Raw genomic sequence first — 22,367 nt, 5'->3', positions numbered from 1 at the left:
AGGAAAGATAATTTCTGTAATGTGTGTCATATTATTTTATTATAAACACAGAGTAATCGATGACAATTAGTTTTTTTTATATATCAAATGATCCGGCGCCCTTTTTCTGTTGTATGTAATGTGCAAGTCAAGCAATTGGTGTGAAGGGTGTCGTAGTTAGTGAAACTACTGGGTTCATCATCATCAGCCGTTATACGTCCACTGCTCCCCAAAACTCCTTCATCGGCGAACTTGATGAGATCGTCGGTCCATCTGGGGGCCTACCAACACTGCGTCTTCCGGTACGTGGTCATCATTCGAGAACTTTTTTGCCCCACCGGCCGTCTGTCTGTCGAACTATGTGCCCTGCCCACCGCCACTTCAATTTCGCAATCTTTTGGGCTATGTGGGCGACTACTGGGATAATGACACTTAACATCTTATGTATACAAATTTATGGACGATGCGGGATTCAAACCCGCGTATCTTGAGTTACGTCGAGGTGCTCCTACCAACTGTACGAGTACCGTATCTATCGTGAATGGGTATGTTTAGTTCAACTCTCAGGTTGTGGCGCCATCTTCAGAATTTACTCTACAGTTGATAACCTGTTCAATATTTGCATTTTAAGATATTAACTTGAGATGTCGCTAAACAGTTTGATATTTTCAAGTGACTCACTTCTGGGATTAAGTACGAAAGGCGCTGGTTCGAATCCAGGATTTTGCAGACGGCAAATTTCGATACGCATTATATTTGTAAACCTAATCCCAGAAATGAGGGATCACAAAGTGGCGAGCACAATATTGAATTCAATTAAGAATCCTGCCCTGTAATGCATTGTAATGGGCAGGACGTATGACCATCAAATGAACGTATTACTTCTCGCGTCACTACTTCTGATATAAAAGTAGATAGTTAACTTCCTGTTTCTGTGCAGCTTTTCAGCTGTAAATATAAGTAACTCCTCGGTATCGTACCCATAAATGCAGATCTTTTCGAGACAAAAGATCGGATGAAGTGACCGTGAATTTTAAAAAACAAAAGTGATCGCGACAAAAACTTCGGCAAGTGTCCGTGACCGTGGCTTGCCGAAATCGAGAGTTTGCGATCTAGAGCGGCGCTTGCGCAAGCAGCAAGCAACAGAAGTAACTTATTACTTTCACGTGACTCGACACTATTGACACTCATCAAATTGCTGATGCCTTGTCATTGAAATTTCTCTGCTATATTCTCATCTCGGGGTGGTATTGTACCAATCATCAGCTTTTCTCTGTGATTTGAGTCTCAAAACATTTGATCAATAGGGGGTAATTTTATACAAAAGCACATAGTTTTGCGACGTAGATGAAATATAGAATTTTTTTAACCTCAATAATATTAAAAATGTCAATAATGTAATGAAAAGGACATAGGCTCCTTTAATTGCGAAAAAATAAATGGAGGATTGAAATAGAGGATGGATGTTTGTATGGGAATTCGTCATTTTTGGAGATAAAACCATGAAACTAAGTATTTAGGCACTTGATATGTAGTATTAATAAACATTTGTTCGAGCATTATGAAACTTTGACCTACATGGGTATGAAATAGGATACTAAAGTTCATAGGGAAATGAAGAGACTGTCCAAAATGACAAGTGATATCCGCTGTATCATAGAAGAGCGCCGTATTATTTGCAAAGTATCCTAAAAAATGAAAATGCTGCCCAAAGTAACTATTCCACGTGGAGGAAGTATCGAGTAAAAGCTAATATTTAAAACCATCATCGACAGACGAGCATCTTTAGGATGGCGACTGTGAAGCGAGGATTCCCATTTTTAACATTCCCGTGTTTTACTTGTTAATTTAGATGTACTTTTTAATATACTCATGTAGCGCATATAGTATTGAACGTTTGAGTATTCCAGTTGCATCACTTTACATGCATTGTAATTGAAATAATTTGTAAAACGATGAAGCTGCGAAATGGTGGTAAATGAAAAAGAAAAGAAAACCTTTGACAATCATAAGTTTCGACTTCTCGACCTACATGAATAAAGTGATTTATTTCCCTCCTGCTAATAATTAAAACTGTAACTCTAAACGACATAGAAAATGAGAGAAAGAAGAAAATGATAGATGATATTAGAAAGATCAGAAGATTATATAATAGTGCCTGTTTTTTATAAAATTAAGCGAATGAACGCTTAAAGCGAAGCCTGTTATTAACTTGTGATCACAAATGAGCTAAGCCACCGCGCTACGTTTCCGTATTACACTCACTTTCACTCAGACTTGATGTGGTGGAATCGATATACACGATAAACTCAATCTTAAATGTTGGAAGTTATGGCTGATATTCCTGTGTCGCTTATCATTAGGCTCTCACATAGTGGCATTGGACAAGGTTGATTTTAGACTGTCACAAGATGACCTTGCATGATGAGGTGCGCGTATACTTGCGGCGGATCATTCAATGGTATTCGTCAAGGTTGCACTTTCGTTTTTTCTCTATTATAGCCCAAACACATGGTCGTATTTGATCGGACCGTCAGTTGGTCCGGTGGGTGAGGGTGGGCGCCAAGCACCAATTGGCCTGGCGTCGTACTCAGTATGGTCCGGATGGTAATTGTAATATCTTTGTGCGTAAGACAATGCGACATATCATTGAATATGCTTTACTACTGCACTGCGTGCGATGTTTCGGCCCTACCATATCCGATGATGTGTTTAGGTTATAAGAATGATTGAATGTTTGACTATCACATAAATATCGTCTGTTACTATGTAGAGTTAATCACGGCTGTCGCGGTGGAATGACTGTGGCCTTGAATTTGTTTTATGTATTGTCAAAGTTTTTAGGCTTTTCAGCCGTCAAGCAGTAATAAGCTTTATTGTTCTTCGCTTTTAAAGGTGCCGTAGCGCCTTCTTGCGTCGTCTAAACCTAACAGTTGTGAGTCGGACTTAGCCATGAGGATTCCGTATATTTTTTTTATATAACTACAAATGTTTAAATATGTTTCAGATTCTTCCCTATTAGTTCTTATAGTATGAGACGGTATTACTTGCCAAATTCCATAGTTCTTTTTAGGTCAACGGAAAATACCCTATAAATTTTGATTCCTTTGAGAGTGTAAAAATATACGTTGTTTGCCTTTTTTATCTTTTACTGTAGACTTGATTATCTTATTTTAATCTCAACTTGATACCTCCACGCGATCCCGATATAAGATAAGGGTTTTGATAGACAGACGGACGGATGAACAACAAAGTAATCCTGGGTTCCATTTTGTCGGAATTACTGTCTTACTGTATTATCTATAGATACCGATTCAGTGCCTTTTTTATGACGATCAGAGACGAGACGAACAGTATGTTCAGCTGATGGTAATTGATACGCCCCGCCAAATGCAGTGTCGCTCAGGATTCTGAAAAAACTCAAAATTTCTGAGCGGCACTACAATTGCGCTCGTGAACTTGAGACATAAGACGTTAAGTCTCATTTGCCCAGTAATTTCACTAGCTACGCTTCGATCAACAATTAAGTTATTGTTGCTCGAAGTAGCTACGGCGCCCTTCAGACCGAAACACAATAATGCTTACACATTACTGCTTTAGGGCAGGAATAGGCGTCGTTGTAGTACCAATAATCTAGCCGGCATCATGTGCAAAAGAGCCTCCCACTGGTGCAAAGTAGATGATAAAGTATTACTACCTTAGTTTGTGGTTTTATAAATTATGACGTTTATAGATTTTACATATTATACAGCATGGTACGAGAAATATTTCTTGTTCCTGGTGGTTGCACCAACATTGGGTGTTAAAAATGAAGACATTAGGCACTCCTTGCAAGCAAAGCCGCGCTCACGACTTGCATAAAATAGGACGGTAGCGTTATCTGAAAGCGTTAGTCGACGCTAACTCTTTACGAGAGTACGGCCGCGTGATTTCAACGTGATTTTCTCTATATTTTGTGCACTTTCACTTGTTGCATTTACAGAGTCACGACTAGCTCCAATGTTAAGCTGCTGAGCGCCGTGTCTATAAATAATAAAATTAATAAATTTGATGAAATTAATAGTTATCCAAATCTTATGAGATTTTCTTCAGTGTTTTTTGATTTTTCTTGGTGAAAGACACGTGTATCGCCTCGCGAGTCAATTTTATCTCCTGAAGATGCGTCGTGTAGCGGCGAAAAACGTATCGAATTGGTGAAAGACAAATTTTAGCAAAATTCAAACTATTTGGATAATTATGGCTTTTCGCAAAGTGACGCCTGATTCAATAAACTTTCTGATATAAATAATGCTCTTGCTAGAGTTGGAGTTTTGGTGGTTGGAGGCTAACTAACGTCTGAACGGTAAAAAGATGAAGTGTATTGAATGCATAAGTAAGGTTTTTATTAGTAGTACCCAGTTTTATAGATATAGGTGGATCAAATAGGCACCAGGTACCAACTACTTGCTAAGGAAACGCTACACGACGCGGAGATATTGCTGAATAGGCTCTAGAAATTTCGTGCCGCTGGAGAACGCGGTCCATATTGTGAGGTTGTTACTTATGTATGCGTATACAACAGAAAACTAAATAATTATTAGGAATGTAGCATTGAACATAATGTTTTCCAACTTAAAGTGAAGATTACTAAAGTTAAATGTAGACGTGGTATTCTGGAAAAAAAATATAAACAGGGTTCCACAGGGTTCAATTTTAAGCCCTTTTCTCCTTTTTCTAGCAAAAGATAACTATGGACTTGTGCTGCTTGCTGATGAAACATCGTTCATATTTAAAGTAAATCGTTGTTTAAAAAAATTTGATATAATAAACATCGCTCTTGCTTGTTGTTCAGTGGTTGGAAGTTAGTACCATGCTTCTTAATTCTTAATGTTAAAATAGTGACAACTTTGTAAAACGTAGAACGAGAGGTCACATATAGTTCGTAAAGCTGTTTTTATAGAAATAATTTTGGATGATAATAAATAATGCACCACATGTTTATTTATATATTAGCTTATCTTTAAACGTTTTTCGATAATGTTATACCCAAGAGAAGTCGGGGCGAACTACTGGACTATAAATATAAAAAAAGTGATTGGCTTATCCATATCATCTTAATAGAAAAAAATGATACCAACAACTCAAAAAAAGGGCAAATCTAGATGTATGGTTAGTCAAAGGGCATTAGTCAACTAGCAACAAATTCAAGTTATGAGATATTAATGATTTTTTTGAATAAATATATTACATACATACAATAGTGATAGTTAGAGAATCGTGACTCGTAGCTGAGGCCTGACAATGTATATTTTAACAAGGATTTGTGATTGGTAATTAAATGTCAAGAACAAAAACATATGACAATAATAAAGAAAAGTACTCTAATAATACCTACGTACTAGTTAATTAACTCCAAATAATTTATTATATATTCCTTTTTACATTAAGAGGAGGTACAAAAAAGCGTGCAGGTCACCAAATGCAAAATGATCACCGTCGCTTACAATTTATTGCAACACCAGAGGAATTCTTAAGTTCTGGAAATTCAGCACTAAGGTAGTTGATTTCATAGTTTCTTTGAAAGTGGAAGATAGTTCCAGATATCCAGTTCCATATTCGTTTAGGCTATTAGTGTGTAGATTTAACTTTTCAACAATCAGAAATATCTACAATATAACATGACTGCCAGTGATCGCAGAACACCTATATAAAAATACATTTGAACTTGGCTGTCAACGCTAAGGTTTTTCCATAATTATCATGTTTAATGTAATTCTGGATCAAAAATAGAACGGCACTTGATAATATGTCAGAACAGATATAATATTGGCTCGGACACCCAAGGCGATGGTCTCGTCGTCTGTTATATAGTTAGTTATGTCATATTATGTAATACTATAGAAAATATGTTAATTCACGAATGCTGCATTTATATTATGAAAATGGTGTGAACTTTCTAATTGTATTCTGAGAAGCTATGCTTTTTAAAGGGCCTGTCTATGATAATTAATATGCCAAGACTCCATTACTCTTTTGTGAAACTTTCCTCAAAGTTTACAATATCTTTTAATGCATTAAATTTCTAAATCAACCATATGTTGGGCAAAAGTAGAGCTCGTGAGAAGAACTTACAAGAAACTTAACGGCTACTCCTTTAAATCAAATAGATTATTTTACAATGGCTGTAATATACATTTTTTTATGAAAATAAGGGACGAGACGAGCAGGACCGAAGTCCTGCTCGTCAGCTGACCAGCTGATGGTAGGTAATTGATAACAATGCAGTGCCGCTCAGGATTCTTGAAAAAGCCCAGGAATTCTGAGCGGCACTACAACTGCGCTCGTCTCCTTGAGACATAAGATGTTAAGTCTCTTTTGCCCAGTAATTTCACTAGCTACGGCGCCCTTCAGACCGAAACACGGTAATGCTTACACATTACTGCTTCACGGCAGAAATAGGCGCCGATAGACATAACAAACTAGTTTGTAAGGAACTGTATCCAATAAATTATGAATCGCGTTTTAAATTAAAAGCGTTTTGAATAAGAAAATATTTTATAAGACAATAAATAATTAAGTGTATATATAAATTGTCGTATAATGGATGCATCGACCTTTAGAATTTTAATTCATTGTTTGTGTAAGGATGCTTCGTGCACATGATGGTCGTGATTACTGTCATAATTAGTAATCGCATCAAACAAATACATTGACTTTTTACCAGCTCCTTTGTACAGGATGCCGGCTAGATTATGGGTACCACAACGGCGCGTATTTCTGTTGTGAATGTGTAAACATTACTGTGTTTCGGCCTGAAGGGCGCCGTAGCTAGTGAAATTAATGGGCAAATGAGACTTAACATCTTACATCTCAAGGTGACGAGAGCAATTGTAGTGCCGCTCAAAATTTTTGGGCCTTTCAAGAATCCTGAGTGGCACTGTATTGTAATGGGCAGGGCGTATGAATTACTATCAGCAACCATCAGTACGTCCTGCTCGCCTCGTCCCTTATTTTCATAAAAAAAAAAACTATTAACTATAACAGGTCGACCAGGCACTAAAACGTGCTTATGCATTCAGTTACGACACATTATATATTTGTATTTTAATGTGAGAGCTCTATTAATTCCTAAATTAAAAGTTATTGATATTCTCCAAGCACGGACGAGTAAAAAAAGGACTTCGCGCCGTGATATTAGCAAGTGAAGCACCGTTATGCTAGTGTGTGTGCGGTTACGGGGGATACTAGTTACACAATTTTTTCTCCTTTAAATAATCATATATGGCCACAAATACTTATATAGTATCGTTTTTACACTTTTTCACAACGCACGACGGCATTTTTAAAATATTTCATTGGGACGCAAACTGATCTGTCACAGACGATGACAAATCTCATAATGGCCGCCTATCGGCCTGTAGTAGTGTAAGTGTGTGCGTGAGGCTATGTATTTACACGTGAATCGGCTTGTTTTGGTGCTACACTGTTGTGTAAAGTGACACGGAGTCCTTATTTCTCTTACTAGTGCGTGTCTCCAAGCAAGGAAGTTCATCTAAAATATGGCAATAATATCATAAGCAAACGATAGAGTTGCATTAGAAGTTATCAGTTAGTATTGACCTTTCGTGTGATAAGTAGACGTGCTGTGTTTGTAGTAGTGAATATTCTCACACATAATATCCGATGGCTTGCTTGGGTTCATACATTCTAAATAATTTCATAGATTTTTAATAGAATAATGATTGACTGGATTTTTTTATATATAAGAGTGGGCGAAGAGATATGAGACTCGCGTGATAGGGAGTGGTGAGGTCGTAATTCCTACTACTCCACAGCTGAATATATAAGTGATCGGACAGCCAGGGACAAGATTATTATTATTTTAGAGCAATAGCAATTACAGTACAATATTTTAGATTTTATTAAATGGAGCGAAAAAAAGGAATGCTGGCAGAGTTTCTTCCACTTCCTCTCTCTCAGTGCGTCATTTGTTTCCGAAGCGGTAGTAGTATCGAGTGTATGAGAAACGACATCAAAAAGAATTCTAGAGGAATCAAATTGGAGAAAATAATTGCCTTTTATGCCTTTTAACCGCCCATGGTCATCGTCTACACAACAGCTCTTTGAGTTGGGGGTATGCGTAGACTAGACTAGACTTAATGATATAACTATGACTAGACTTAAAGGCTCATAAGTGCTATCGGTTCGGGAAAACTGCATCCGGTAATTAATTCCACAAAGTGGCTGTATGGGGCGAAAAGTTTCTCTCAAAAAGCCAGGTTGTATAACGCTAGACACTAACATGATGCGGAAGGAATTTTGCATTTTGACGTAATGTCGGTGGGGAAATGAGGATGTTGGTATCATCCTGAACAACTCCTATATGTCCACTTACAATATGAGGGCATAAAAAGGTGAAAGATAAAGTTACTAATTAAGTATGTGAAATATTTCAACGGATTTATTTGTGCTAGTCAAAATGGCAAGACTGTATAAGGAATGATTTTAGCGGATCACAGGTATAAACTTCAGCGAAAATAAAAAGGATTGGAATTTTAAATATATTTTGTGAAATTACGATGTTCGTATTACCAGGATATCATGATTAGTTTGAACATCTCTTCACATATCTACGTGTACACGTGTTCCATGCAATAATAATTTGCGACTCAGGTATGACTGACTCAATTGCCTGCCGGTGGCAGTGAAGGGAGGCGCCCACGGCCGCGCCACTGAAGGTCAATTTCATAAAAACCGTTCTGGTGATAACTAGATCATAAGGTAAATAGCATCTTGTTTACAAGATGTGGTATTTTCCTACTCGACAAAACACTTATTTCATCAATTTTTATCGGTAAGCTTTAAATAAATGATCGTATCGTATCGAAACTAAAAAAAGCGATTCACTCGATTGCATGAAACGTGCAGTCATTGATAGATTGACAGATGACGGTTATAATCTTGTAAAAAAGGGAGATATCCGAAATCCACTACGTTTCAAGCAACTGTTCGCTTTCAAACTTAGCCGGATTATACTTCGTCGCCAATCGCATAACTGTAATTACTGCTATTTCAAACTTATGTCAAATGACGCACTTTTCATAGTAAACTAAATTTCAATTTTTAACCCACGGAGTCCCGTCTCTTATTACGTAGTATTTACATCCTCTTTGGTTACATGTTTGTTGTACAAGAGACTAGTTAATTACAAAAGCATTTTTTTGCCAACTACAAATTGTCATTGCGCTCAACTAGTTAAGATTATTATTACTTACTTTATTTAATTATCACAATTTGAAAACAATTGCATGTTAATATTGTTTATTTAAACAATGCCAACTATTAAAATTTTTCGGTTTGTTCCTGTCAAATGTTTTATAATATCTATCACGTTAGTGTTGTGTTATTGATAGGAGTATTGGCATTTGGCCTGGGCGTCGCGGTCGTTGGCTGAACGCTGAGCACGCCGGCCCCGGCTGCTCCTCATCACACATTGGGTCACCGTCTCCGTCACCGGTCACCGACGAGCCCGCTTGGTGTTGACGCGGTGTGACGTCACGCCTGGCCGCAGAGCAGTGCCCTCGCGCGCCGACCTTGCCCACAGAACAACTTTCCACCCGGAAAACGTGCCGACGTTTTTATTTTATTATCTGTGGTGCTATACTGCTAGTGCATAATGCGGCGTAGATGGAGCGGTGACCATCTATAGGTATAATATATTAACAGTACATTCTTAACTAGAAGTAAAAAATATTTAATCTTATGTTGTATATTCATTCTTAAGGAATTTTAAGATCCATATTTTTTTTTTAAACTCAATCTTTATCCAGTATTTTAGTTTTAAACAAAGCGCTTTTGAATCGTCACTATAAATATTTCTTTTAAATTACTGAATCTACCATATGTTCGGAAAAAGTAGACATATATTTTTTAAACAAACTTAATTACCACCAAGTATTATGTAAAAGGTTAAGTTGTTTGTATTATTTGCGGATTTTTATTTCAATTTTATATAAAATTAGTGGAAATTGAACCTATTTGATCAAAGATTATCATCGTTTCTTTTTTAGAATTATTTTTTCCCTTTGTGAAAGTTCACTCTAGGCATCTTGTACACATAGATGTTAACAAGTTAAGCTTTCATTTCAAAACTATCTTCAATTTGACACTGGGACGTTTTCGTTATTATAATAATTATAATAATATTGACACACTTTTACACAAATTATCCTGCCCCAAACTAGGCATAAGCCTGTGGTTACAAGACAACGATATATTTAATACAATATACTTAATTAAACATAGATAAAAACATATAAACATCCATGACTCGGAAACAAACACACATATTCATCATATAAATGTTTGCACCTACCGGGATTCGAACCCGGGACGTCTAGCTCAGTAGGCAGGATCACTCAGCACTGGGCTATATGGGTGTTCGAATATGTTTATTTCAAATGTCATGAGCGTTTAAAACACTGACGAAAGTCTCACGCTCCGTCTATGACCGTGTTCGGTCTCAAGTGTATGATATCGCAGTGGGTCGGCCTTCACTGTTCCTAGATTTACTGTTTTTGCTGTAAAACTTGTTTTAACATTGTTTTTAAATATGAAGTCGCTTTTGCATTATAATGTCGTTGTCAGTTTTTAAAGCTGGCTATCCGTTAATGTCAGTCAATTCATCAGATGATAAAAAAAAACTTTTTAACAATCTACTCATATTACTTATATGAGTAAGTATAAAAATCTTATTTGTCTTTGTTCGAAATCTTTTTGTTCTACGATTGATATTTGTACACAACATTGTATTCATATAAGGCATGCTATACACAAATTAAATTTGAAAACAAAATATTTGAAAGAAGCGGGCTTCGAATCGGCGACCTCTCGGGTTCCGTGCGAGCGCTCTTCCGCTGCGTTGATATACCTTGATATGTCTTGTTCAACTCTCAGGTTGTGACTTCACCTACAGGATCTACTTTTCAGGTGATAACATGCACAACCTCAATATTTTACCACTTTGGGAGTGTCTCTCGCGCAAACTATTCAGTTTAGAAAAACATTTTTGACGACCTATCCATACCATTTCCATACCACACACGGGTTTGATGAAAAAAAAGACTTTCAGTTCTAAGTATGGTAACTCCCAGAAAAAATTATTGTTTTTTTCTAGTGTGAAAATCTTAATGCAGTTCACAGAATACATCTACTTTCCAATCTTCAACAGTATAGTTCTTATAGTTTCGGAAAAAAGTGGTTGTGACATACGGACGGACAGACGGACAGAACGAATCTATAAGCGTTCCGTTTTTTGAATATGGAACCCTAAAAAGGTGTTGACACTCTGTGTGGACTATTCATTTATGCAATCAGCTCGGTCAATCGTCTATCATCATGTAAACTCCTGCTCCTTGCCCGCTGTCCGACCTTCAAAAACCTCTCATCTGTCATTCGTGTAACGTTTTGTTTGGTATGTTGACCTTACGTCATCGTGTTAACACGTATCAAAACTTTTTATGGTGTCATCTCGGGCAACACTGATCTGTCTCAACAATAACGGTCGCCTCGAAACATGTGAATTGTGGAAAAATATCATGTTATTCGAATTAAGCGCTCGGACCTTGATGCACGAATGTGTGGAGGTCGCAACTCGTACCGCCGCGTGTGTGTGCGTGCTAATAGCTCACTCTATATGCGCTCGTTGTCCTTGATTCTCTTAAAAACACAATTTGTTTTACTCTGTGGTCGATAACAATTGCCGCCTTATATTATAGTCTATTAAGAAAATAATTTAGAACTAACGAACACCTCATTTTTATTTGATTTGAACACAAAAGTCAGTCAATGCATTATTTAGACGTTATTATGTATATATACTGTTTTCTGTACTTATAAGGCCAAAAAAACTGTCTGGTAAACAAAATATATTATGAACACGTTTTTACATCAAAGTTTTTAAATTTTATAGTTTTTTAAGTGCAATATTATATGAAATGAAATAAATTTATATGACATAAGAAACATGTGACATTATTTATTTACGTGCCAAATATTAATTAAGATCTCAAATTATAAAAGAATTTTTTCTTTACTATTTACCTATATTCTAATAATTAAATACAAAGAGAACTACTTTTCGTTGAGCCGCTATTATACAAATAAACTACATATCGCGACGGACCATTCGACGCGGAATTATTTGGAGACAGTCATTCGCAATTTATTTTATATATACATTTCCGTATATTATATCATAGAATCACAGCGAACGGCGCGGTGGCTTAGTATCACTTATAATTTTCATCCCTTAGTCAGTTATCTATGTGAATGGCTCTGTTCACATTGGCCCAGCGCTCTCGCCAAACGTGTAGAGGCGTGGCTAGCAGTTTGTGACAAACACACTCCTTTTGCTGCAACCTGACGGCATTTATACACGACTCAAAGGATCTCGACGATTGTAAACAAAAATATAAGTAATTTAAACGTTTATGACTTAGGAAAAATGGTTTTTGAAACTACATACCTACTATAATGTGCTTGCCGAGCGCATTCGTCTAATGTTAAGCCAATATCACCTAGCGCAACGAAGAACAACTCGTATAGTGGACAGCGATTATATTCGACGGAAATGTGGACTGTATAAGAATCTTAAATACTAGTTCAATGCGGATTCGCTGATATTGGTGAACGATTTGTAAATAAATTATGATTGTTTAGTAAATATAATGTATCGAGATATCGCAGTGAATCAGTAATGCTTATCGCTTTATCTGCTCAAGGGCCCGATGATTGGCACTCAATCAGCAATTACAATTGTTATATACATCAACTTGTGGAAATTGATTAAATATTAAATAACGATATTATAAACCATTTTATTTGGTATCATTGTTGCTTATCAATTAAAAATTTAATAATAAACATTTATTTATTAAAGTGAAACTTGTCATGACAGCGCCTCAATTTTTTCGTGCATCTATCGCATGTCGCGACCGCGGAGTAGCGGTCTAGTTTACAACTACTTATTTCAAGTAGGGTTGCCCGAGTAGTCTATGGCGCCAGATTTAAGCTCTGGTTCATGAGCGGGAGCAAAATATTAATTTTAATGTAACGAAATAAAAAAAAAATCCCGCTGAGTTTTTTACGCCCGTTCTTCTGAGGTCTGAGGCATTCATTTCCAAATGGGTAGTAGTTTTTGACTTTCAATAAGTGATTTCAAACCCTATTTTCAATAATTATATTTGAATTCGAATAATATATATAGGTATGTGCTTTTTTATTACTTAGCGGACATTTGGTTTTTGCGTTATTTTGCGAAAAATGTTTCACTGGCATCGTGGTGTCATAAAATCACGTAACCATAAATGCTAATTAAGCCATGTTTCAAATGTATGGAATAAAATGGCGTAGTCCCGAGCTGAAGGAAATTAGACACTGATCATTGAACCCCTAAAAGGCGACACCTGACAATGGGCCTATATCCATGCTCTTAAATTCACATATTGGTATTCAAAAATATTACTTAGTGCCGTACTAATCGGCTTTGAAAAATAAAAAAATGGTTTAACATTTGCTAAGGGCATGTTCTATGTGTGGGTCTAGCGCGTTACTATTTTGTGCTTTTGATATAACTACAAATTATCTTCAGAATAGAAGCGACTCAAGGCTTGGAATCCGTTTTAAATCGGTATGTTATTTCCTTTGAAGTTGTTATAGCCTTTGGAGGTTTACAGCTAAAAATCTATCAATAAAAAGGTTCGTTTCGTGTGGTACTGTTTATCAAATATTAGTTAAATATATTGAAACTGTGATCTGATAAATGCACCGGCGCTGGACAACCGCTTTAAACTGGTTTTATGAAAACCATTAGTATAACAAAACCGAATGAAAAGTTCTCGATGTACTTAAGAAAACCGGTTAAAATATTTTTTCGGTTTATAAGCCGTGCCATCAACGAACATCGTATCGTACTTACCCGCCAAGCATCAATATAGAGTGGCCCAATGGAAGTGTCGGTTACGTTTGAACACATTTGGTGATTGTGACACTGTAACAAAAACACACACATCGTTAGCAAAGTAACTAAAAAATCTCTAAGTAGAACATCTTCGCGTTATTATAAATAGTACGCCATCGTATATATGCAATTTGGTGATAAAAAATTCCGAGAGATGTAAAGAAGAGCGCTACGGTCATAGCAACTTTTTTCAATCTACCCTCATTTCCTACTGCACCAAGTAAATCCCCTTGTACATGTACGATGAACCTGTTGGTCGAGTCTGTCTATCAAGCAACGGGTAGCCGATTCTATTCCCAATGGGATAATTTCTCATTTCTTGTTTGTAGTTTGCTACCAAATATTTGCCTTAATAATGTTTTAAATAAAATACTTTTTTAAGGTTTTAAACGCGTGTAATTGTAACTGTGATTTTACAATTGATTTTGCGTAAAAGTTATATTTTTATTATTTTAGTTAACTCGATGTTTCAAGACCTTTTCAGATAACGTTTTCAGAGGGTCTTAATAATGATGCCGCTTCTTCTCTTTCAGAGCTCTACAGGAATCAATTTTGAGAAAATAAATGCTTTCTATGCCTTTAAAGACAACATTTAACCTGGTATACTTGCAGGTGGTGGTGCGAAGCGCGAACGCCATACGCGGCTATTTGTATGGCACACTGGTGGCGTTCGACAAGCAGTGGAACCTGGCGCTGACTGACGTCCTGGAGGTGTGGAAACGGAAGGGAGTCAGGAAGAGGAAGGTACCGCCCGGACTAGGTATATTCAGATTTCAGACTATTTTCAGGGCTCATGATTAAAAATTATGACAGCCACAACCTGAGAGCTGAACAAAGCATACAAGATTTTATGACGATACGTCACTCGAACGGTTGGCTCAGTTGGCAGAGCACTGGCACGGAACGCCAGATGTCGTGGGTTCGAGTTCCGCATCGTTCATAAAATTTTGTTTCCAAATTATATTTGTGAATTATGTATGACACATTTAAGACCAAATCAAATGTTATTTTCCAAAGTAGTTATCATTTTTTAAAACAATCTGTTTTGTAGTTTACTTCTTTTAGCGCGTTAGGGATAAATAATTAGAATGAATTTTTACGATGCGCGTGTAATTTGAAAAAATTGTGCTTCATAATAATATTTTCTTTGGTTGTATTTAACACCTTCTATGTAACGATATTGTTCTTTATACAAACCTAAAATAGCACCTCAGATAATTTATACATCTAGGCAGAGTCTCTTGATGTTAGACAACCGATAAATACAAGCTAGCAATATTAGTTTAGTGTGCGTGGCAAGTTACGTCTTATACTCACTATTTGTATGTCATTTTGTGTTAGTGTGCGTGAATTGCTCAAAGTAGATGTTAGTTCTAAAGTCAATCTTTTTCGACGTTTTGACAGCTGTCATAGTCTATTTATACTTATAAATGATCTAGTAATAGCACGAGAAATATTTTTTTTGAAAAACGTCTTTTCTTTACTAGCAAAGTGTTTTCCATGGAAAATTTTATATTGACGAGTAAGGTATAGATGTAAGTTTCATAGATGGTGGTAAGTGATACCGCCACCGATGATCGCACCGTCCGATTAGCTTCAATAGCTTTGCTATCACCTTGACCTTGCTTACACGTGTTCAAATTGTATTTAGGTTGGTCTTGTGGTGTGATTGATTTGATAGTTAAGAGCCTTAATGACGTGTATCTCAATTTGACTATTAGTTTGAACTGAATTCAAATTCAAATATTTTTATTCAAAATAGGATATCAGATAACTTATTGAACGTAAAAACTACCACCCATTCGAAATTTTATGCCGCAGACTTGAGAAAACGGGCGCAAGACATTTTAATTTATAATTTATATAGCCTGTCTTTATCCATTGATGTCACTATTGTTATAGTAACCTTTACAACATAAACGTCCATTAACAATACCTTTTGGATTACGTAATACGATAATTTGGAAGGAATGTATTTTTGGATGTGACACATTCAGTATAATATGTAAGGTGAAGGTGAAGGATTTTTACCGAAGGACGTAACGTTAATATCTGAAATTTCAATTAATCGGGATTTAAAAAAACATCTCCTTGCCTTCGAGTTAACAGCGTACTCTTACATGAATGGCCGTGTTCCAAGTCCTCTGGGAAGCAGGTGTACTCCAGAAGCTGTGTCAATACGTAATTCTTGATCGAGTGGATTTTTTAACCAGCCAAAAAAAACATCGTTAAAACAACAAGTTATACATCTAAAAACTGGATCTGGATAAGTTGTCGCTGGCGATTCCTACGTTATCTCGGGTTACCTATTGTGACAGTTTCTGTTTTCTTCTGCGCGTGCCTCTCCATTACTGGAGGTCAGCAGTTTTTTAAACTTCTCCATATGTCCATGGCTAGGCGGAATAGTTCTTGGACTGTCTTGATGCTAGTCCACTTCCTTGTTTCTGAGTCAAGACTGCTTTCTTCTTCCAATACCTCATTTACCAGCAATTTTTCACATTAAAATAGGCTCAATTTTACCTATGGGAGGCACCTTTGCACAGGATGCCGGCTAGATTAGGGGAACCACAACGGCGCCTATTTATGCCGTGAAGAATTAATGTATAAACATTACTGTGTTTCGGTCTGAAGGGCGCCGTAGCTAGTGAAATTACTGGGCAAATGAGACAACATCTTATGTCTCAAGGTGACGAGCGCAGTTGTAGTGCAGCTCTGAATTATTGGGTTTTTCAAGAATCCTGAGTTTTATCCTTATTATCCTTATTATCATCAAAAAAAAGTTTTTAGCTGGCGGTTCCTATAATAGCTAGCTATATATGACCGAGGTACGTACAATACAGTATAGTTTCTATAGTGAGGAGGTAATGTGTTGCGGTGCAGGAGTGCCAGTGGAACGCGGGTCAGCGGCGGCGCTGAGTCCGGTTCCGGTGGTGACGGAGGAGGCGCTAGGAGGGGGCGTGTGGGAGTGCACACGCCACGTGCCTCAGCTGATGATGCGCGGAGAACACGTGGTGTTCATCAACGTGATGGAGCGCTAGACAGTACGCGTCTTTTATGTCTCATACTATGAAGTCCTTCGTCCACGGCATGCTTCTGAAGGACCAGTTTTGCAGTAGCAAATGGTTGTGAAACTGAAGTGGCAGTGGGCAGGGCACATAGCTCGACGGACAGATGGTGGGGCAGTAAAGACCTCGAATGGCGACCATGTACTGGAAGACGTAGTGTTGGTGGGTACAAGATGGACCGACATTGGAAAACGTTGGATGAGGGCAGCGCAGGACCTATCGACATGGAGATCGTTGGGGGGAGGCCTTTGTCCAGCGGTCTTCCGGCTGAAATGGAATGTAAATGGATGGAAAGTGGCGGCAGGAGAAACTTTGTGTATTCAGGTCGATATGAGGGTACTTTAAAAAAACGGATAAAGGTTATGTAATAGGTAACCTCTCGTTTTGCGATGATTAAGACTGGTTAACATTGACGTCCTAACTACTAGACTAACAATCTTTAAAAATTGTCCGGAGCGAAACTCTGCCTAAGCGTCTATTAGGTAGAGTTTTCGTTCTTAGACTTTGAATATTACTGCCACGAAATAAGGTGTTAATTTGAATGACTGTTTTAATGTTATCTGTATAAGTTAATGTCCACGCCGCTCGGACATTTTTTGACAACCTTTTCACTAGGCGATTGGGAGACTAGTCGATTTGTAGTACGTGCTGGTGAATTACTTACTTTTTTTAAAGTACTGATAATATTAAACTGTGTTTATTTAGAAATGATGGTATTAGCTTTGGATACATCTTAAACATAGCTAAGTATACTTTTGTTTTCATTCGAGTTTTGTCACAAGTAATGAGAAGTAATACGATCATGTAAATGAAAACTGTTTCGGACAAGTCTTGAATGAAACAATGATTGTTTGTCGTTATTAAAATATAACAATTATGTGAACCGACAGAGTGCCACATGATTATTATTATTCATTTATATCATTTACAACCGAAAACATACGAACGGCATATACCCAAAGTATGTTGAAAAAGTATGCGCATGGCCTCAACCTAAGATTAAAACAATTTACCTGAATGAAATTTATTTTAACAATTTGTTTTGAAGCCACAACCTGAGAGTTGAACAAGACATGTACAAGATTTAAGACGTGACGTCACTCGAACCGTTGGCTCAGTGGAAGCACTCGCACGGAACGCGAGAGGTCGCGGGTTCGAGTCCCGCATCGTTCATAAATTTGATTTGTGATATTTATTATAAAATATATTAAATATATAAATTTTTTATTTTCAATCGAGTCAATGTAATTCAATGGTGGTTCTTGTAATATGTAAATTATAAAGTCAATATATAACAATAAACAGTATATTAAATAAATTAATAATAATATTTGTTATGCCTTAAAAGGGCAGCTAAGTATTAAGTACTTGATAAGTTTTGAAGATCTAAGTAAACACTTAATTCTGAAAAATAAATATCTTGTATTTTGTAAATACATTCCAAAGCGCTTCGCCAAATCCGTGGGTTAATCTTAATATATATAAATCCTGTGTCCTGATCTTTGTTTCCAGTGAACTCCTAAACTAATGAACGGATTTTAATTGGGATTACTTAATGGAGTGCAGTTTAGTCCAACTTGAGGGATAGGATAGTTTTTATTTCGATTTGGTACGCATAATCATTTTTATTTTCAATATTTGTTTTGTATAGACATATTTTCTCTGAGAGAATTTATTGACGCACGGTTTGACAGTTCCAACAACAGGGAGCATTTTTACGCAATAATTCTTGATGTTTTGAAATATTATTGGGAAATTCCTATTAAACAGTATTTTTTTTTATTATTATCTACAGAACAACGTCTGTCGGTTCAGCTAGTATTTTATATATTCACGATTGTATTAGGATATTTTGTACAAAAGTTTTATTTTTTACTTTTAGTGACTGGAGCCAAAAGCCACCTCGTCGTCGCACGGTGGAAATAAATAGATTATTTCTCGCCATGAATTATTAGTTACTTCATCTACTTATAAGTAAAACATAGATTACATTGTACCGGAACTATTCAAATGTACAGTTCATATTGGCGATAGAATATGTCATTCCAGTTTACAAATAATACATTGATATGTTAACGGTCGTTGTCCTCTTATATAGTATATGTCGAATGTCTGTGAAATATGTTTTAAGTATATAATTGCGTATTTATATGTATACTTGTGTCCGGGTCCGCTAGAAGTATTTCTGGTGGCGTACAAGAAGGAATGAGTAACCACAGCTGTATGGTGAACCTGGTCGATCGAATCAGAAACGAGGAAATCCGTAGGAGATGTCACTAACATAGCCCAAATGATTGCGAACTTAAGTGTTCGTAACTATTTTATGCAAGTAATTTGCTATCCGTGAGGATCTTTAATTGGCTTTTTGTCACTATTAGACTTTTATTTAAATTTATTGTACGCTGCTGGTCTTCCTATATCAATTAAATGAATAAATAAATATATGTATACATGTAAATATTTTACAAGGAGGCGAATTTTTTTGTATGTTTGTGTACGATTATCGTGTGTTAGTAGCACCTTACTTACATAATGTGTCTGTATTGTGAAATACTGAAACTATGTAAATGACAACTAATATATCTCGATATATATAAATTACGTGACACGTTGTTTGTCCGCGATGGACTCCTAAACTAATGAACGGATTTTAACGGGGATTACTTCATGGAGTGCAGTTTGGTCCAACTTGAGAGATAGGATAGTTTTTATTTCGATTTGGGACACATAATTATTTTTATTTCCAATGAATTTATTGACTCATGGTTTGACAGTTCTGCTGTGAAACAATTTTATTGTAGTTAACAATAGGGATCAATGATGTTCTATACATAATATAGAACGTTATTGACAGGGAGCATATATTACAAAATAATTCTTGGTGTTATAAGATATTACTGACAAATCCATAAAAAAACTGTATATTATTTATTATGCACAGAACAACGTCTGTCGGGTCAGCTAGTATATATATAATAGACCGAAGCCTTTATCGCCAAAAGTTTAAAATTTCCCACATGAGCCATATGTTCCGGTCTTATATTACTCCAGTTTTCGAAATCATTATGTACCATTATTTGATGTTTTATAAGGTCAGCAACGCTCCTGTGAATCCTGTGGTATTACAAGTGAGATCTGAGACATTACATTCCACATCAGGGATCCCGGTTGTACTCCTCTTCCATAAAAAATAAATAAATTTTGCGAAATACAAGTAAAATTCTGTTTTTATAAGATTGTGCCTACTACTAAGTGCGCTTGATATTCGGTTATATCGCGCTCTGTATGTGATGATTATCAATTGAATAGATAATACCCACGGGGTTGAAACTGTTATAAATAAACTCATATTCGCATTAGTAACGATTTTATGATCTGTCATTTTATTTTTTAAAGATTTTTATTCTTTACGTAAGGGAACACAATAAAATAGTTATTATAATGTTGCCCCACTTGCAATAAGTAATTCTACTTAAATTTAAACTGCTCGATAGATAAAACTAAGAATTGATTCATTTTAATCTAAGTGGAATAAATAATAATTAATATAAATTATTTTTTGTTATATTAAAATTAATTAATAAATGGTTAATTTAAGTAGAATTACCTAGTTATTTATTCATTATATTGTAACAGTAGACGTATACAAATGATTTAAGTTTTCTTTAGTGTTAATTCCGCCAATATCTGTTTTTAAACAATTCGACACGTGTTTCGCCTCTACACGAGGCATCTTCAGGATGTGTTGTCTCGCCAAAATCTGGCACGAGTCTCGTGATTGTTGACAGCATAATTGTTTAAACAGAATATTGGCGGAATTAACACTAAAGAAAACTTAAATCATTTGTATAATTATGGATTTCCGCAAAGTAACGCCTACTTCAGTAATTTTTTCCTACAGTAGACGTACTCATCGGATATAAGATAATAATAATCTAGTGATATTCGAATAAAATATTGTCTGGTAGTGTAAGCAAAATTTTAACCAAACTCGTCCAAATTTCTTCCCGCGCCGAATTTTACATTTCAAACATATTTGAGGTTCTCTATAACCCGTTGCGATAGAAACCCCGTACTTGTAATGGAGTTTCTAAATGATAAACATTTATTTCACAAATTTGTAAGGATTACTCAAAAAAATTACCAGTGGGATATAGATTATGGGTACCGCAACGGCGGCTATTTCTGCCGTGAAGTAGTAATGTGTAAACATTATTGTGTTTCGGTCTGAAGGGCGCCGTAGCTAGTGAAATTACTGGGCAAATTAGACTTAACATCTTATGTTAGAATTTTTGGGTTTTTCGAGAATCCTGCGCGGCATTTCATTGTAATGGGCAGGGCGTATCAATTACCATCAGCTGAACGTCCTGCTTGTCTTGTGCCTTATTGTCATATAAAACATACGTATTTCTTGGGAAACTGTTTTTGGTATTTCTTCACACTATTTTTCGTTCAATATTATCCCTTTCTCTTGCTTGTCGTCAACAGACGGTATGCGTTGGATGATCCATGTTCCCGTTGACGATAGACAGGACCGGGAAGGGCCCCCTTAAATTACATTCTGTTAAGTGCCCAGTGCATAGCATTCATTTAATGGCTTTCAAACTGTTTAAGTATTGTTATCATAAAGTAAGTTAAGTTTGTCGAATATAATTATTATTAAGTTATTTTATTAACTGTTTGTGATATATATTAAAGTGATTCAAAGTTTTTGTTTTGTTTCATTCGTATTACTACACTAATAATTTTAATTATTGAGAATTATGTACCGGATTAGTTTTAAAAAATGGAGCCAGTTATCGGCACTTGAGTGAATTTGCTGGAAACTGTCATAACCATAATGTTATCACTAGGACCAGACCAGAAGTCTTTTGTGGGGCGATGTATATGCTTTTACAACAAGATCCCCGAAAATGTTCAAAACAAATGTATTACGAAATTTCAAAGAATGACTTTCTTAATACCATATATTGGTAATGGAGCGACCGCCCTCGGGCTATGAAATAATAAGTTAAATTGTACGATATTACTTAGTAAACATATTTTTTATAGTAAAAAGAAGCCCGCTGAGTTTGTTGTGCCCGTTCTTCTCAGGTCTGAGGCATTCTTTTTGGAATGGGTGGTAGTTTTTGACTTTCAATAAGTGATTTCATATTATTGTAAATATTTTAATTTGAAAATTAACACGCATATTTATTCCACCTATAATTTACACAAATAAAATTTGAAAAACATAATTTTATGAACGGCGCGGGATTCGAACGGTTAGCTCAGTTAGTTAGAGCACCGGCACGGAACGCCGGAGGTCGTGGGTTCGAATCCCG

At 36.2% G+C, this 22,367-nt stretch overlaps 2 protein-coding genes across 5 annotated transcripts in view; one reads left to right on the top strand and one right to left on the bottom strand.

Annotated features, from left to right (window-relative positions):
* Positions 1 to 21,753, top strand: part of LOC126964570 (U7 snRNA-associated Sm-like protein LSm11) — a 47,484-nt gene extending 25,731 nt beyond the window's left edge. The window contains exons 3-5 of one of the 2 annotated variants that reach the window (XM_050807767.1): positions 14,591 to 14,738; positions 16,859 to 17,019; positions 20,136 to 21,753. In XM_050807767.1, coding sequence (XP_050663724.1) covers positions 14,591 to 14,738; positions 16,859 to 17,016 — 306 coding nt within the window. In that variant the 3' untranslated portion in view covers positions 17,017 to 17,019; positions 20,136 to 21,753. Of the gene's footprint in view, positions 1 to 14,590; positions 14,739 to 16,858; positions 17,020 to 18,925 lie in introns of both variants that reach the window. The other variant, XM_050807766.1, reaches the window with a different exon arrangement.
* Positions 1 to 22,367, bottom strand: part of LOC126964517 (ecdysone-induced protein 74EF-like) — a 243,410-nt gene that overhangs the window by 170,944 nt on the left and 50,099 nt on the right. For 2 of the 3 annotated variants that reach the window (XM_050807688.1, XM_050807690.1), the window contains exon 2: positions 13,937 to 14,008. The exons of the other annotated variant lie outside the window; for it this stretch is intronic. The gene's annotated coding sequence lies outside the window, so the exon portion shown is untranslated. The remainder of the gene's footprint in view (positions 1 to 13,936; positions 14,009 to 22,367) is intronic. 3 annotated transcript variants of the gene reach the window in all.

The sequence above is a fragment of the Leptidea sinapis genome, chromosome 5 (assembly GCF_905404315.1).
Source record: "Leptidea sinapis chromosome 5, ilLepSina1.1, whole genome shotgun sequence".
Classification (NCBI taxonomy): domain Eukaryota; kingdom Metazoa; phylum Arthropoda; class Insecta; order Lepidoptera; family Pieridae; genus Leptidea; species Leptidea sinapis.
This window is presented reverse-complemented; position numbering and strand designations above follow the sequence as displayed.